This window comes from Aquarana catesbeiana, linkage group LG04, assembly GCF_042186555.1.
Source record: "Aquarana catesbeiana isolate 2022-GZ linkage group LG04, ASM4218655v1, whole genome shotgun sequence".
NCBI classification, from domain to species: Eukaryota; Metazoa; Chordata; class Amphibia; order Anura; family Ranidae; genus Aquarana; species Aquarana catesbeiana.
The window spans coordinates 101,325,248-101,344,326 of NC_133327.1; the positions used below are offsets into that span (position 1 = coordinate 101,325,248).

The window sequence follows — 19,079 nt, forward strand, 5'->3', positions numbered from 1 at the left end:
TATCTATTTACTCGGCATAACTTCATCTTTCACATTATGCAAAAAAATTGGACTAAATTAACTGTTTTTTTTTTTTTTTTAAAGCACAAAACTGTTTTTTTGCAAAAAAAAAAAAAAAGGCGTTCGAAAAATTGCTGCGCAAATACCGTGCGAGATAAAAAGTTGCAACGACCGCCATTGTATTCTCCAGGGTCTTTGCTAAAAAAAAAAACTTCTATAATGTTTTGGGGTTCTATGTAATTTTCTATCAAATAAATTATGATATTTACATGTAGGAGAGAAATGTCAGAATTGGCCTGGGTGGGAAGTGGTTAATGCTCCTTTAAATGTCGCCTCCAGTTTTCTATAGAGTTACATAACTACGCACGCACGTAAGCAGTTTGTTTCTATGTACAGAGCTGAGCTGTATCATGTGTCTTTCCTCCTGATAACATTCCTTCTCCGTGACCTCCCTAGGAAACAGAAACTGTAAATAGGCTGCAATATGGTTACGTTTCTATTCTCCTCTGAGCTCCTGGTTTCGCTTTCTATTCTTCGCAGCAATACCATAACAAGCTGCTGCTGTTTCCGTTTCCCCAGAATGATGGCAGGCTGTAAAACCTTTCCCATTGTCTGCCTCCAGCTCTATCTACACACCAGGTCTATGCTGAGAACCTGCACAAGGATGGCCAGTGCTGCCTGTCAGCACAGAGTAAAATCCCAAATGTATGCTGTGGAATCTGCCTGTAAGTCTCCCTTCTATTTCACTTTGAAGGACAATGTAAGCCCAGTGTCCTCAGGGACCTCCAATGTCTGGCCATTCCTAGCACAGGGGGGGTATGCTCATTCATTGTGTGTAACTACAAGCCAACGGGTGCAAGCAGCGAGGCTACAGAAGTCAATGGGAAAAGAACTGACTGCCATAGTGCCTGGGATTCAGGTTGTAAAACTCCTCTCGTACATTCCTGATAACCTTCATGGGTCTCTGCAGAGAGGGTTCCTAATTCTGGATTCGCAGCATCACCATGACTTACAGAATAAATTGGAGGGTCTACTGAGGGAGAACCAGCAGGACATCCAGCTGTGCACCTATACAGAAGAAGAGGGCCGGGTCTGGCAGAGCCGCTGGGAAGTCAATGGACAAGTGAAGGAGATGGACAGGTCAGAGGTAGTGGCAGTGAATGGTCCAATGCCATCTCCATTTGTGGAAATTCTCAGAGGCTCTGCTGTTTATTCCTCCCTGCAAGATGTACTGTCTGTGCTACATGAGGTGAGATCTACAATATAAGGTATTCCATGTTATTTTATTGTCTCTTTGGACTGCCATTGCATAGGGGGTGCAGAGAAGACATGATTTAGTATCACACACAATCAGATTCATGCTGACACTCACATATTTCTATACACACACTGCCCGACTTGGGTTTTTAACCACTTCAATACCGGGCACTTATACACCTTCCTGCCCAGATCAATTTTCAGCTTTCAGCGCTGTCGCACTTTGAATGACAATTGTGCCGTCATGCTACACTTTACCCAAATGACATTTTTATCATTTTGTTCACACAAATAGAGCTTTCTTTTGGTGGTATTTGATCACCTCTGGGATTTTTATTTTCTGCTAAACAAATTAAAAAAAGACCGAAAATTAAAAAACAAAAAATTTTTGTTTTGTCTCTGTTACAAAACTTTGTAAATAAGTATGTTTTCTCCTTCACTGACGGGCACTGATAAGGCGGCACTGATGGGCACCAATGAGGTGGCACCGATGAGATGGCACTGATGGGCACTGATGATGGGCACTAATATGCGGCACTGATGGAGCACTGATAGGCGGCACTGATAGGTGGCACTGATATGCAGCACTGATGGGTACACATAGGTGGCACTGATGGGCTTTGAAAGGCGGCATGGATGGGCACTGATAGGCAGCACGGATGGGCACTGATAGGCGGCATGGGTGGGCACTGATAGGTGGCATGGATAGGCACAGATAGGTGACACTGATGAACATTGATTGTATGGTTGGATGCCAATAAGTGCCAAACAATAATGCCTGCCAATCAGTGATGCCCATTGTGGGCACTGATTGGCATCCATTGTGGGCACTGATTGGCATCCCTGGTGGTCTAGGGTGGCATACCTGGTGGTGACATCCCTGGTGGTCCTAGTGGCATCCCTGGTGGTCCAGTGTGGGCATCCTCGGGGGGGGGGGGGGGGGGGGGGCTGCGCTAATAATCAATCAGCACAGACTCCCCCTGTCAGAGGAGCAGCTGATTGGCTCTCCTCTACTTGCGTCTAAACGTCACTTGATTGAGTTGTTTTTTCATGCTTTATTTTGTACTGCACACATAGGGCAGCCCGTTCATCTGATTCACCAAACAAGCTCATGTACCTTTAGAGCATTGAACTTCGCAGTGTTTAACAGTGCATTTTTGTGCATTTGGGGTGCTATTAACAAAAAAATGACACCACAAGCACAACATGTTTTTTTGCACATTCACAGGACGTTTCGTTTTGAATGAAGCCTTAAAGTGGTTTAAACCCTCACATTTACCCAGTGAAGTGACTGGCCTCAGGTGATACACAGAGATGAATCAAATCATCCTACATAAGTTGTACCTGTTTATCAGCGTCTTCTCTTCTCTACATCCATTCAAAGCCCAGGATTTATAAAGCTTATCTAAGCTGTCAAAAAAAGAGGCAGAGAGTTGAAGTTACACACTGCAGAGCTCAGTAAGGAGAGCTCTGAGAGCTGATTGGATGGAAGGGACACCCCCCCCCTTCACACAGCACACAGGAACAGAGCTGAGACTGCTGGAGGTCCCTCCCCTGTCACCTTTTTCCTCTTGGTGTCAGGAAAACTTGTCAGAAGTGACTCATGCAGATAGCAGAGGAATAAAGCAGCAGACAGAAATCACACTTAGTACTCTTATTTGAGGCAAGTACACACTATAGAGGGATATGCTCATATTTCATATCTGAGGTTTACTTAATCACTTTAAGCTAACCATACACGTTAGAGTCTGACTGTACGATTTCGGATTTACCAAATCCGAACAATTCAATCTAATGGAATCCAAACTTCAGCTTTAAACTATATTTTGGCAGTTCGGCGGTGTAATAATGGCATCCCTCTTACTTGGTAAAAAAAAAAAAAAAAAAAGATGTTGTGGGATGATGGGAGTTGACATACTGTATCAAGGTGGAGAACTTGACGCATTACTAAAGGCAATTTTTTTTGTAAGTAACAAACATGTTATACTTGTCTGCTCTGTGCAAAACCTTCTCTTCTGGTGTCCCTCTTCAACGCTGTCTGCTCCTCCTCTTCTCTGTCAGCCCCCATAGCAAGCTGCTTTCTATGGGCACAGACGTTGCCGGCTCACTCCCAAACCGGGCTGTGTGTGTCTATAAACTTACGTAGCGTGGCTATGCTCTGCCCCCTGCTTGCTCCTCACCGGATTTGGTGGCGGGAGCCATTCTGTGAAGGAGAAATGCTGTTCATAGATACTGCCGCCCTACTGAACAAAGTTGGGTGCTGGCTAGGTGCAAGGCAGTGGAAATAGGAAAGTCCTGGACTGCCGCACTCCATGAAAAAGCATCTTTATTGAATATAGATAAAATCCAAAATCGTAGACAAATACAAAAGTGGACACAATGGGGATCAAATAGTTAACGCGTTTCACATCCACAGATGCTTACTCATACCATTCTGTCTCTGAGACATTGAGGAGAGAGAGCAGCACTGCTTCTCTGGGGCACAGCATTAGATTGAGATCCGGATCAGGTGAGTATTTGGGGGGGGGGGGGGGGGGGCTGATTATAGAAGCTTTTTTTTACCTTGCAATGAATGCATTAAGATAAAAAAATCTTTAGCCTTTAGAACCACTATAATAGAGATATAAGGTAAATATGTATTACTGTTCCTATATAATACAGTGATTGTAAAGTTTTTTTTGTTCTAAATTAGAATAACAAACATGTTATACTTACCTGCCCACTTGCTGTGTGCAATAGTATTGCACAGAGTGGCCCCGAACCTCCTCTTCTGGGGTCCCCCACCGGAGCTCCTGGCTTCTCCTCTTCTGTGTCTGTCCCCATAGCATGTGGAGGCAGACGTGCAGTGGGGGGGGGCGTTACCGTGCCAAGCTGTGTGCGTCTATAGACACACGCAGCACGGCTCAGGCCTCCTCACTCCCTCCTCACAGGATATGTGCCAATGGCTCCCACTGTTTTAAACCAAGCTTGTGACAGAGTAGAGAAGAGCTGCTGTAGACAGGACAGTGTTGGATCGAGAATGGACTCAGGTAAGTGTTTTTTGGGAGGGGCTGGGGGGGTGGTGAAAGCTTTTTTTTACTTTAATACAGAGAATTCAATAAGGTAAAAAAAAAACGTTTTGCCTCTAGAACCACTGTGACAGGCCTAACCTAAATAGGTGCTTCTGGAGAGGACTGAGAGCAAGCCTCTTACCCACTGACTATAGCCCAGGGAGAGAGCAGATCATTCTCTAATGATGGACCACCACTTAATGGATACTGAGAATGTGGTTTGGAATACTTCAGATGGGACAGTAATATTTATCCACAATATCTCCCAGGAAATATATAAAGACTATTACTGGTTTGTTTGATTCTTAACTATACATGTTCATGGAAAGAACTGGTCACATTGATCTCTCCAGTGTAGGTGCCGAACAGTCTGCTACTGGGGTCTCCTGCTATTGTCTGTTTAATAAGGTGTTCTGTGCTTATACCTAGGATAATGTATAATGTACTCTGCTTTACCCTGTTGCTGGGCAGTTTGTTCACCTGGGCTGGTTTAAGTAATGCGTTAATTAGCATGTTAATTATATCATTATCAGCTAGTAGTTGCTAGAGGAGGGGGGAGTAGCCATGAGTCAGCCCTACCTCGTTATCTAACCCATTGTGTGATGTTTTGGGTAAATATTTGGGTTATTGGGTCTGTGGGGGACTAACATACTTTTCAAGTGTATAAAAAGCCTGTATTCTTGTCCAATAAAACATTCCATGTTCCAGTTAGTAACTGAGCTAGTCTCGCCTGGTTCTTGGTACAATATGTGGCTGTATTACCTGATATTATCTGATATAAGGTCCAGACTGGAGGAAGCAGTGTACTGACGGAAGCACTTAGCTAAGTATGGGAAGCGGTCCGTGACAACCACTTCATATAAATATAAAAAAAATAAATGAATAGAAAAAAATTAACAAATATGTATTTTTTTTTTTTGTAGAGTGCCAAAGTGATCCCAGAAGCGGAAAAACTTTTAAAATGTATGGATTTGGGTAACATTCCAGAAAAAGGATCCCATCCTGTCATTGTAATAGAAGGGCTTGATGCTACAGGTATGACACAATGGGAGTACATAAAACAGAAAGTGTAACTATGTATTGTTTAATGGCTGGTTCACACCAGGAATTGCACTGGAGCAGGAGTGAGTTCCTCTGCGATTTGAGTGCAGTGCATTTATAGTCCATTCATTTGAATAGGTTGAAATCGCACTGCACCGCACCATGAGTAGTGCATGCACTACTTTATAAAACACACTGCAACCGGATTGCATAGTACTTTTGTACCAGGCTATCCGATGCAGGCAAATGCACTGAGCTTATGACCTGCATCTGGGGTGTTGTTAGCTTTGAATTGACACCTGCTGCAGATCACAAATGCAGTGTGCTTTAAGCACGGTGCAGGAAACGTGCATAGAACGCAGGTTTCTTGCACCGCGTTTTGGTGTAAACAGGACCTAAAGCTGAAGTTCATTCCGTGGTTCATTGCTTCCTCCTTTATTAACACAATAACAAAGTTTTAAAATAAAACCTTTCTATTTTTACTTATTTTACTTACTTCACGTACTTTATTTTAGATTCGGTAATGTCACTGGGTCTCTATGTTTCTTTAGGCAAAGCGTGCAGATCATGGCTGGTGGGAGGGGCTCTACATAGTTTTCTAAAAACAGCAGCATGCCTTTGGTAACGCCCACATGTGATGCTGAGCCTTCATGATTGAAAGAACTGGTCCCTAACTCACATTCATATATACACATACAGTACTAGGCCAATTAAGACAGGAGACAATTAACCTAGCAGCATGTCTTTGAAGTGTGGGAGGAAACTCTCATGTAAACATGTGAATGTATAATAAATGTGTACAACACTGTGTAAAATTGACAGCGCTATATAAGTACCTGTAATAAATAAAATATAAATAAATAAATCAAATTCATAAAATGGGTGGGAGGGCAGGCTGGGGAGGAAAGAGCTAGATGATGCCAGACTTCCTGAAGCCAAGAAAAAAAGGTGTGCTGTAACTGACTCCAGCTACAGCTTTTAATGCACACTATGAGAAGCTCACAGTGTGCAGTGAAAGTTAATTTTAGCAGAGGAGAGGAGCTTGTGGAAGGAGTTCATTTTTTTTAGAATTTTATCCAAAACATTCTATGGTTTTGAAAAGGGTAGAGAATAGTTTGTATTTTTGTTGGGTTTTGATTTCTGTCTGTGACCTACTAAGTTAAAGCGGAGCTCCAGGTTTGAAGTTAGATTATCCAAAAAAAAAATAGATGAGCCTTGCTATCAGCACTGTATAAACTTTATTTAGCATCAGCTATGCACAGTATACAGTGCTGTGTTCCATCAGTGGTATGGAAACTTCCCGTCCAGCTCCCAGGACAAAGCCAGGTCGGGCTGACCACCGCTCAGGAAAGACAGACAGACGGACAGACAGACAGATGGACGGACCTTTGGGGTATCTTAACCACTTGACCTTGGGAAGATTTACCCCCTTCATGACCAGGCCATTTTTTTCTATACGGCACTGCTTGAGTTCAGTGTTTCTCAACTCCAGTTTCAATGCGCCCCAACAGGTCATGTTTTCAGGATTTCCATTATTTTGCACAGGTGATTTGATCAGTTTCAATGCCTTAGTAATTACCAGAGCCGTTTCATCTGAGGAAAATCCTGAAAACATGACCTGTTGGGGCGAATTCAGGACTGGAGTTGAGAAACACTGCGTTAGTTTAACTGACAATTGCGCGGTCATGCAATGCTGTACATAAATGAAATTTATGTAATTTTTTTTCCCCACAAATGGAGCTTTCTTTTGGTGGTATTTGATCATCACTGGGTTTTTTTTTATTTTTTGCGCAATAAACAAATTTGAAAAATTTTGAAAAAAAAAAAAATATTTTTTACTTTCTGCTATAAAACATACCCAATAAAAAAAAAATTAAAACAATTTAATATCTCCATAAATTTAGACCAATATGTATTCTACATATTTTTTGGTAAAAAAAATCCCAATTTGCAGGGAAACAAAATCCAGCACATCCCCACTGACAGGACAGAGCTCTGTCTTAGTTACATAGGCAGAGCTCTGTTCTGTCTTTCTCCTGGCCGATCAGCGGGTGCCAGTGGACATCCATTGTCCGGCACCCACTGATCATCTTGTGCTGTGCCCCCTACCCGGAAGAGCAGCATCAGGTATATATATGTGATTCTGCGCAGCCGGCCCGCACTTTCGCACTAGATTTACAGTGCGTGGTCGGCAAGTGGTTAAAAGTGGCATATAAATAATTGGTAGATGTTGGATTAAAAGAGCTTACACTCGTGTGGGGTAGTTTAGGATTTTGCAGCTGCATAGCTATCCTATTAAACATCTAGTCTTATAAGGACCTAATATTTTAATTCTATATGACCTTAAAATGGTTCTAGAGGCAGAAGGTTTGTTATCTTAATGCATTCTATGCATTAAGATAAAAAATCTTCTGTGCGCAGCTCCCCTCAGCCCCCTTAATACTCACCTGAGCTCCATCTCGATCCAGCGATGTTGCACGATTGACTCGGCTGTACTGGACTCTCTCTTGGTTGGCTGAGACACACAGTGGGCGCTATTGGCTCCTGCTGCTGTCAATCAAAGTCAGTGAGCCAATAAGGAGAGAGGGGGGGTGGGGCCAAGCTGCAGCTCCGTGTCTGAATGGACACACAGAACAGCAGCTCAGCTCGGGTGCCCCATAGCAAGTTGCTTGCTGTGGGGGCACTCGGCAGGAGGGAGGGGCCAGGAGCATCGACGAGGGACCTAAGAAGAGGAGGATCTGGGCTGCTCTGTGTAAAACCACTGCACAGAGCAGGTAAGTATACCATGTTTGTTATTTTTAGACGAAAAAATAAAAACGCAAGACTTTAATATAACTTTAAAGAGGAGCCCATTATGTGTCACTCACCTGAAACTGAAGCCCGTGATGTCTCCGTAGTCCCCACTAGCAAGGAGCGTCCATCTTCGCCCCTCTTCTTTCTGGGGCCGTGAACTACGGCTCTGTGACTGGCTGGAGTCCTGTGACGTCACTCGCGCGCATGCGCCCAGGAGCCGCCAGTCACAGCATGACCCCTATTAGAAATGGCATGATCTGCCCTTTCTAAAGTGCGCATGCGCCGATGACATCGCAAATGCGCCTTAGTCATCGACGCTCGGCTTTTTAGTAAATATCTCCTGAACCGTGGAGGTTTTGGAGGTATTTCAAGCACCTACAGGTAGGCCTTAATATAGGCTTACCTGTTGGTAAAAGGGGTTGTACAGGGTGTACAACCACTTTAAGTAGGATTAAAGCTACAGCCACATTTCAGTTATGTCTCCCTTCAGGTTGTTTTTATGCTTTTGCTGCCATGGCCACAACTTGATGCTTCATTACATAGGATGCCTCAGGCTCAATTCACAAAGCTTTAACACAAGATGATGATGCGTTTCAAAACGAGTCGCATCACGTCCGTGACGTCATTTCGCCGTTCGCTGCGTTCCAGCCCCCTTCCTAGGCCTGCTGACTATGCCCCAAACCCCGCTCTGGTTCCCGCCCGAAAGCCAGAAGACACCCGATATACAGGACGCCGGCTCTGCTCCACACGGCCCTACAGGAAGTTTCTGATGTTGCCAGCTAGTACAGGAGACTGACGTTCCACTGGAGTTCACTATGCCGTTATACAGATACCTCCATATGAGTGTTTTAAGGCAGTGGTCATCAACCCTGTCCTCAGGACCCACTAACAGGCCAGGTTTTATGTATTACCTTGGGGAGATGCAGACTAGAATACTGCAATCACTGAGCAGCAAATGATATCACCTGTGATGGATTTCAGTTATCTTGCAAACCTGGCCTGTTAGTGGGTCCTGAGGACAGGGTTGATGACCACTGTTTTAATGCATCTTGTTTATTAAAATTATACAGCTTTACTTAAGTGGCGCCTTTTCTCTTTGTTTCCTATTTTAGGATTACAGTTATTTAAAACCTAACTTTAATCCTAAAATGGCTGTAAACCCTCACATATACCCAGTGATGTGACTGGCCTCAGGTGATACACAGAGATGAAACACATCCTCCTACATAAGTTGGACCTATTTATCTGCAGTCTTCTCTTCTCTATAGACATTCAAAATACAACATTTATAAAGCTTGTGTGAGCTGTCAGAAAAAAGGGGACGGAGAGCTAAAGTTACACTCTGCAGAGCTCAATGAGGAGAGCTCTGAGAGCTGATTGGAGGGAAGGGACACATCCCCCTCCACACACAGCGCACAGGAATAGAACTGAGGCTGTCAATTAGCTGGAGCTCCCTCCCCTGTCACCTTTTTGCTCTTGGTGTCAGGAATTGATTCATGCTGATAGCAGAGAAATGGAACAGCAGCCAGAAATGACACTTAGGGGGTTATTTACTAAAGGCAAATCCACTTTGCACTACAAGTGCACTGCAAATGCACTTGAAAGTGCACTTTCAAGTGCAGTCTGTAGATCTGAGGGGGACATGCAAGGAAAATAAAAAACAGCATTTTAGCTTGCACATGATTGGATGATAAAATCAGCAGAGCTTCCCCTCATTTCAGCTCTACAGCGATCTACAGCCACTGCACTTACAAGTGCACTGCAAGTGTACTTGCAGTGCACTTGTAGTGAAGAATGGATTTCCTTTTAGTAAATCAACCCCTTAGTGCTCTTACACAAGTACAAGACCAGTACACAATATAGAGGGATATGCTTAGTTCATATTTCATATCTGAGGTTTACAACCATTTTAAGTATTGATTTGATCATCAAAAACATATAATCATGTTTTCTTTTCCTCTAAGGAAAATCCACTTTGACAGAATCTTTGAAACAGCATCTGAAAGCAACACTACTTAGATCACCACCAGATTCCATTAGTCGGTGGAGGAAAACCTTTGATGACGAGACGTCACTCATAAAAAGAGCATACTATGCATTAAGTAACTATGTTGCAGCAGTGGACATCGCAAAAGCATCTGAAGTGTCTCCGGTGATTGTGGACAGGTTGGGTAATATTTAAAAAATATCTAAACCTAAGAACAAAAATTTGGTAAATTGCAGCTTACCAGTCCTACAATATGATGGCTGTATTAATTTCCTCCTTCTGGCTTTTTCCCCCTTATTTTTCACCTTATTTTCACCAGGCGATCCTTTCAGTAACACATTTCCTAGGGTGAAAATTCTTACTGAGTGAATTGTATCTATAGAAGAGATGAATTGTCACCTTAAAATCGGACTACAGAACAACCCCCCCCCCCTCTTCTTTATAACTTTGGAAAGGTGTTCTATGGTCCTAAAACATAGCTTGAAGCAATGCTACCTAATAACACTGAGCAAAGTCAGAGAGGATAGGAAGTGATCAGATCAGAAGAGTTCTGGTAGGAATAGGATGAACAGTTTTCTGCTATTATTGAAAAGATACAACAAAATATTCCACCCACTTTTATAACTCTTCAGCATCCCTCACTAAACTGTGCACTGTAAACAAATTGGATATTTTTTTATTTTTTTTTCTCATCACCTACTGTATATCTGCTGTATTCATTTTTCACTTCCTCCTCCCTGGCCGTGGCCCATCGCATCATTTCCTGTTTGCAATGCCTTCTGGGAAGGGGCGGCAACTTCCTCTGAAACTGCCGTTGCTATGGAAACCTGACCTCAAACCTATTACACTGCTTGTGCTGCACTGAGCATGTGCGAGATCTGCAAGGATGAGATCCAGGAAGAAATACAGTCTGGCTTCAGATGCCCACACTTAAGATGGCCACGGCCTGCTGTAAGTTTAGAAAATAACAAACTACTGCTATAAACTAACAAAACAGACCTTAATTTACAGACTAACTTTACTAGAATACATTAAGCTTGTGTATTATAGGGAAATTTAAAAAGTATAATTTTGGCCGGAACACCACTTTAAAGTGTCTTTAAACCCAGACAAACTCCCATTACATGCTATATTACAGAGTGTGCAGACTTACAAAGCCACTAAAGCAACTTTTTTTTGTGTAGAGTGAAATATACCTGGTTGATCCTGCCTTCAGCTGTCTCTCCTATCCTCTCTGTGTCCCCACTTTCAGGATGAGATTGTGTAGACCAGCTGGTGTCCTCTATGGAGCATGCTCTGTTTCAGTTCCTTTCTAAGATCTTCATTTCCTCCTTTTTCTTAAATGTGCAGCCCACGTTACTATAGAGTAACACATGTGGGCATATACAGTGTGTTAAATGACACTCCCCTTCCTCCCTCCCTCTCCCTCCATGTCCTCCTATTGCTAAACACTATGGAAGCGGGATTTAGTATGCTGATTGATTACACTGATTACACTTACAGTAAGCTTAGTTTTATTTTTTATATATTTTTTTTTTTTTTACTTTAAATTATTAGTTTTAAGATAAACAGTTCAATAGTAGTTAATACAGCTATTTTGGTATTTCTTTTAACAGTACACAACACACAAAATAACATACATTTAACAGTTATGTAGTGAGAATAAAAAAATAAATAAAAACAATTGAAGAATGTAGGAGATACAATAATATCAGTTATTGGTCATGTAATTGAAAAAACAATTTCCGCCCACCCCAATGGGAACTAACTGTAGGCGGATCTTGGCCTCAAAGGGTTATATATAAACACAGGGCTAGGTGTTCTAAGCCATATGACATTCAATCTTACAAGAGTTCATAACTCATAGTTCTTTAGCTAGTAAGCTTAGTTTTAATATAAATCAGTATTCAATAAAGATTTATAGGGAGCTGTAAAACAGTAATTTGAGATTTATAATCTAATTTGAATTGCTCTTTAGAAACAGTTTTTTTTTTTTTTTAGTCATGTGATTGGCACAGCACCAATCAGGGCTGGCCAGACACAAACTCACACTGTAGAGAGCATACATCTGCAGTAATAGAAGCCTCTCCCAAGGATCTTTCCCTGCACATACCAAAGAGCAGGGAAAGATCATGTGAGCACACAACAGCGCTGCAGGAATAAGATACTTAGATGAAAGAAAAAATACAGTGACATGATATATATGATTTATGTGAATGAATTATGGCACTTAACACTTCTCTGTTTAGTATCACTTTAATTGTATACTTATCAGGCTAGCTGGAAGCAAGAGACATTTATTGTGGGATTTTCCACACATATTAAGTAGAAACATATGTTTCATTGGCATTTCTTTAAAGTGGTTCTAAAATCAAGATATTTTTTACCTTAATGCATTCCCTGAATTAGGGTAAAAAATGTCACGTTAGTTGTATTGCCCCCCATGTTCCTAAATACTTACCTGAGCCATTTCTCAAACCATCGCTGTGCCTGTCTGCATCAGTACTCTCTCTTCTCACAGGACACAGGGGTAGCCTTTCTCTCCTGGCTGTCAATGAAATCCTGTGAGGAGGGAGTGAGGGCCAAGCCACGTTGTGTATGTCTATTGACCCACTCGGCTCAGCTCGGTAGTGTGCCTGCACAGATGCCTCCATAGTAGCTGGCTTGCTATGGGGTCACTTGCAGAAGGGGAGGAGTAAAGAGCGCCGCAGGGGGAGCTCAGAAGGTAAGGGGCCTATAGCAACACACACAGTCCAGATCTGGAGAATGCCTGCACAAGTGCCTTGATAGTAACCAGCTTGCTATGGGGTCACTTGCAGAAGGGGAGGAGTAAAGAGCACCGCAGGGGGACCTCAGAAGGTAAGGGGCCTATAGCAACACACACAGCCCACATCTGGAGAATGCCTGCACAAGTGCCTTGATAGTAGCCAGCTTGCTATGGGGTCACTTGCAGAAGGGGAGGAGTAAAGAGCGCCGCAGGGGGGCCTCAGAAGGTAAGGGGCCTATAGCAACAAACACAGCCCAGATCTGGAGAATGCCTGCACAAGTGCCTTGATAGTAGCTAGCTTGCTATGGGGTCACTTGCAGAAGAGGAGTAGAGAGCACCACCGGGGGACCCCAGAAGAGAAGGTAAGGGACAGCTCTGTGCCATTCAATTGTAGTATATAAAGTATAACTTGTTATTTTAGGAAACAAAATCGCGTTTATATACTCAGCTCAGCTTTATGATCCTTCTAGGTTTTGGCATAGCACTGCTGCCTATGCTATAGCCACAGAAATCGGAGGTAACATTCAGAATCTGCCAGACCATCACCATGTTGTTTACCAATGGCCAGAAGATCTTCTTAAACCTGACCTCGTCATATTGTTGACTGTCAGTGATGAGGAGCGGATCCATCGTATTCGCAAGAGGGGACTTCAGGAAACACAGGAAGAAAAAGAGCTTGAGGCCAATAGTATGTTCCGTCAGAAGTAAGTGCATATATGAAGAATGAAACACCATCTATAGCAGATTAGAAGAATGCTAGAGTTTTGAGAACATACAGTGGGGCAAAAAAGTATTTAGTCAGCCACCAATTGTGCAAGTTCTCCCACTTAAAAAGATGAGAGAGGCCTGTAATTGTCATCATAGGTATACATCAACTATGAGAGACAAAATGTGGAAACAAATCCAGACAATCACATTGTCTGATTTGGAAAGGAATTATTTGCAAATTATGGTGGAAAATAAGTATTTTGTCAATATCAAAAGTTCATCTCAGTACTTTGTTATATATGCTTTGTTGGCAATGACAGAGATTAAACGTTTTCTGTAAGTCTTCACAAGGTTGTCACACACTGTTGCTGGTATGTTGGCCCATTCCTCCATGCAGATCTCCTCTAGAGCAGTGATGTTTTGAGGCTGTTGCTGGGCAACACGGACTTTAAACTCCCTCCAAAGGTTTTCTATGGGGTTGAGATCTGGAGACTGGCTAGGCCACTCCAGGACCTTGGAATGCTTCTTACGAAGCCACTCCTTCGTTGCCCGGGCAGTGTGTTTGGTATCATTGTCATGCTGAAAGATCCAGACACGTATCATCTTCAATGCCCTTGCTGATGGGAGGAGGTTTGCACTCAAAATCTCACGATACATGGCCCCATTCATTCTTTCATGTACATGGATCAGTCGTCCTGTTCCCTTTGCAGAGAAACAACCCCAAAGCATGATGTTGCCACCCCCATGCTTCACAGTAGGTATGGTGTTCTTTGGTTGCAACTCAGCATTCTCTCTCCTCCAAACACGACGAGTTGTGTTTCTACCAAACAGTTCTACTTTGGTTTCATCTGACCATATGACATTCTCCCAATCCTCTTCTGGATCATCCAAATGCTCTCTAGCAAACCTCAGACAGGCCCGGACATGTACTGGCTTAAGCAGGGGGACATGTCTGGCACTGCAGGATCTGAGTCCCTGGCGGCGTAGTGTGTTACTGATGGTAGCCTTTGTTACGTTGGTCCCAGCTCTCTGCAGGTCATTCACTAGGTCCCCCTGTGTGGTTCTGGGATTTTTGCTCACCGTTCTTGTGATCATTTTACCCCAGTGTGACTGTTTGAGTTTGTGGACAGGTGTCTTTTATACTGATAACAAGTTCAAACAGGTGCCATTAATACAGGTAATGAGTGGAGGACAGAGGAGCCTCTTAAAGAAGAAAATACAGGTCTGTTAGAGCCAGAAATCTTGCTTGTTTGTAGGTGACCAAATACTTATTTTCCACCATAATTTGCAAATAAATTCTTTCAAAAATCAGACAATGTGATTGTCTGGATTTGTTTCCACGTTTTGTCTCTCATAGTTGAGGTATACCTATGATGACAATTACAGGCCTCTCTCATCTTTTTAAGTGGGAGAACTTGCACAATTAGTGGCTGACTAAATACTTTTTTGCCCCACTGTATAAAACCCTAAAAAAAAGAAGTATCACTTTTTTTAAGATTATTTAGCTGCTGATGGGACAAAGTACAAGTAACCATCTTTGTAGATGTCCAAAAGCATTGCGTCTATTTTATTTTGTTTGGTCTGCCCCCCCCCCACCCCCACCTAGTCGTCATGTTGAACCCCTGCCCAAGGTTGTGGGGGTCTGCAGGCAGGGGGCTTATTGGAACCTGGAAGCCCCCTTTACATAGTACCCCTACCCATTAACCAAAAAAGTGTAAAAGTGAATAGAGACAGTACAAGAGTTTTTAACAAGTCCTTTATTAAAAAAATAAAAAACAATGTAGATCCATCGTCAATCACAGCGCCCGCCGCCATCGCTGGACTTGCAAATAAACAAAAAAAAAGAAGCTTGGCTCACAACAAATGCTTCCACGGTCTGCCTGCCCCTTGGGGTGACATTTTTGAAACAGATATGGGGCAGGACCACCCGGCGACGTCACCTGGTGACACCGCCCCCCTGTGACACCGGTGACCCAGCATGCACTGGTCGATGATGTCACAGGGGTCTGGTATGGATTTTAGGGGGCACCCCACGCCTTTTTTTTTTTTTTGGGCATGGAGTTCCCCTCCAAATCCATATCAGACCCAATGGCCCTGCTATGGATTTGGGGGGGACCCTACGCTGTTTTTTATCCAATTTTTTTTCTTTTGTCGGCTGACAGCTGATGACTCATCGGTTGTTAAGGACGCAGCGGCTGGCTTTCTGGCCCACTCTTTATCAAGGATCTATACACAGTGTGTTAAAGTGGGAAAAAACAGCAAAACACATAAAAAAAACGCATCATAGCGCAACTCTTGCATTTCTAATGCAGCTCTATTGAAGTCTATTACACGTAAAATGCAATCTGCTGTGGGAAAAAAGTCCCTGACTCTTTCCAAAAGCGCACCAGCTGAAAAATGCATAGATGTGAACGTGTACCATAGGAAGACGTGTTAAATGGACTGTAGTGCGTTTCTGCAAACTGCAAAATGCACTAAAAACCGCATGGGTGTGAACGTAGGGTAACATCTGCCTAGAGTTCAGCTTTAAATGAACAGCTGGCACTTAGAGACTGGCTATGATTCTAGCTCTTTTTGTAAAGGGTTAGTCCACCCCAAAAGATATTTCAGCTGTTGGTTGACACTGGAGCTTTCTTGGGGACTTCTGTAGACAGATTTCTACGTTTAGCTCCCAGGTCTGCACACCATTGTAGGTGGGTCCAATCTCCTGCTTTGATCTGTAATTTATTTTAAATGAAAAACACACCAGAAAGAATAAGAACACCCAAAACTCTCAAAAAGAGCCTTGTGCCACTTAAATCACCCCACTACTACTACTTTTTTTTGTGCTTCTATATTGGTGGAGTTATCTCGTTACAAAAATTTTTTTCTCATTTTGAATGGAATTGTTTTTTATTTCCTGCACATACAGCCAAACGTCCAAGACTCCAAATTTTTATGATCAAATGAGTTCATAGCAAATTAAAATCCAATGTATTTTGGATCCGAACAGACTTCCCTCTTCATCAGTGTTTAGGAATTTTGACTGGGCTCAAATGGTAAGCAGATAACAAATAGATCTGCACGGTGATTTATTGCTTGGAACTGTTTCAGGTGGGCAGGTTAAGCCAGTATTAATGAGTACTGTGTCCCCACTATTTCCATTTTGACTTTTTCAACTTACTTTCAACAATTATCTTATAGAGTTGAAGAAGCATACAGAAGAATGGAGAATCCAGGATGTGTAGTTATTGATGCCGGTGCTTCAAGGGAAGCTGTATTAAAAAACACATTATCCATCATAAAGAGACACTGTGATATCTAGGTACGCCTTTCTAAAGGATAAACCAGGATTCTATGAAGATGTTTGAACACCCGATCTAAAGAAGTCTAGTCTATAATACCAATATGGCATTCAATGCTAATGTTCTTTATCTGTTATTTAGATGACAGGTACCCTTAACAAAAATGCAGTTTTTCAGATAATGTACCACATAACCCTAATGATCCAAATTAAATTAAACAATAATTGTAATAACTGGTAAGCATTTTACTATGTACTATAAAACAGAAACTGTAGCAATTTCATGTTCTAGATTGGTTTGTTTTTTTATTTGTACTCAAAGGTTGATTTTCCAAATAAATTTTTTTTTTACGATTGTGACACACCTTATAGTGAAATAACTTGTAACAGGTGAACTCTAGACAAAAACTTCTATATGTTGCCTCCTTGACATATGTGTTGGCAGGATTTTGTTTGCATGAGAACTGCTTCTCTTCCATAAAAGTCAATGTGAACACAAAAACAGATTGATCAGGTTAGAAGGGGGTATAATGCTGGTTAGAAGGAGGTCAAATGTATTAGTCAATGAACTGTTAATGATTTCCGGCCTATCTAAAATGTAGGATGTGTGCAAGCAGAATACGCCTGAAAGCACGCTGCATTTGCCCATCAATACAAGCCCAAAGCTCTTCAACACAGGCTCTTGTTGACTTCTATGTGCAACCTCCACTGGTTCAGGCTGGCAGGAAAGTCGACTACCTTGGAATGCTAAGGTAGTGTATGGGGCTGAAGTAACAGACTCAACTACAGTAAATACTGCTGGCTACCTTGATCTTAATATGGTGCAGATCAAAGCTTTCTGAAGCTACTGTATATTGATGTATGGCTTGGTACCCCATACCTAGCCTGGTGTTTGAAGGTGTACAGAAGATATTAGGAATATCAACTGAGTGATATTCTTCGAGCAGAACTAAAGTCAGATAGAAAATAATTGCTAATTGGTAGAGTTTCTTGGTGGAGGAGACTAGCACTGTAAGCCTGTAGTCTGTAAGAAGCTGAAGAGTAGAGCTTAGTGCTGAAATAGTATCAGGTATACTCATCATCATTGGGTGTTCTATACCTGTAGCTAAAGGTTCAAAGAAGATAACAGTGCTCAGACTAGAGCTGCACGATTATGGATAAAATGAGAATCACAATTTTTTTGCTTAGAATAAAGATCACGATTCTCGGCCTAACATCATCTTTCACATTATACAAAAAAATTGGGCTAACTTTTTGGGCTAACTTTACTGTTTTGTTTTTTTATAATTCTTTGAATTACACAAATACAGTATGACATAAAATATTGCAACAGCCGCCGTATTATTCTCTAGGGTCTCTGCTAAAAAATATACAGTGGGGCAAAAAAGTATTTAGTCAGCCACCAATTGTGCAAGTTCTCCCACTTAAAAAGATGAGAGAGGCCTGTAATTGTCATCATAGGTATACCTCAACTATGAGAGACAAAATGTGGAAACAATCCAGACAATCACATTGTCTGATTTGGAAAGAATTTATTTGCAAATTATGGTGGAAAATAAGTACTGGTATTTTGTCAATATCAAAAGTTAATCTCTGTACTTTGTTATATATCCTTTGTTGGCAAGGACAGAGGTCAAACGTTTTCTGTAAGTCTTCACAAGTTTGTCACACACTGTTGCTGGTATGTTGGCCCATTCCTCCATGCAGATCTCCTCTAGAGCAGTGATGTTTTGGGGCTGTTGCTGGGCAACACGGACTTTCAACTCCCTCCAAAAGTTTTCTATGAGGTTGAAATCTGGAGACTGGCTAGGCCACTCCAGGACCTTGAAATGCTTCTTACAAAGCCACTCCTTCGTTGCCCGGGCGGTGTGTTTGGGATCATTGTCATGCTGAAAGACCCAGCCACGTTTCATCTTCAATGCCCTTGCTGATGGGAAGAGGTTTGCACTCAAAATCTCACGATACATGGCCTCATTCATTCTTTCATGTACATGGATCAGTCGTCCTGTTCCCTTTGCAGAGAATCAGCCCCAAAGCATGATGTTGCCACCCCCATGCTTCACAGTAGGTATCGTATTCTTTGGTTGCAACTCAGCATTCTCTCTCCTCCAAACACGACGAGTTGTGTTTCTACCAAACAGTTCTATTTTGGTTTCATCTGACCATATGACATTCTCCCAGTCCTCTTCTGGA

At 42.3% G+C, this 19,079-nt stretch overlaps 1 protein-coding gene across 1 annotated transcript; it reads left to right on the plus strand.

Annotated features, from left to right (window-relative positions):
• The first annotated feature begins 501 nt into the window (after positions 1 to 501).
• CMPK2 (cytidine/uridine monophosphate kinase 2) lies at positions 502 to 17,246 on the plus strand. The gene is made up of 5 exons (XM_073625414.1): positions 502 to 1,249; positions 5,231 to 5,342; positions 10,106 to 10,307; positions 13,366 to 13,599; positions 16,787 to 17,246. The coding sequence occupies exons 1-5, from the start codon at positions 581 to 583 to the stop codon at positions 16,905 to 16,907; spliced, it is 1,338 nt and encodes a 445-aa protein (XP_073481515.1). The 5' UTR covers positions 502 to 580; the 3' UTR covers positions 16,908 to 17,246.
• Positions 17,247 to 19,079: the final 1,833 nt, after the last annotated feature.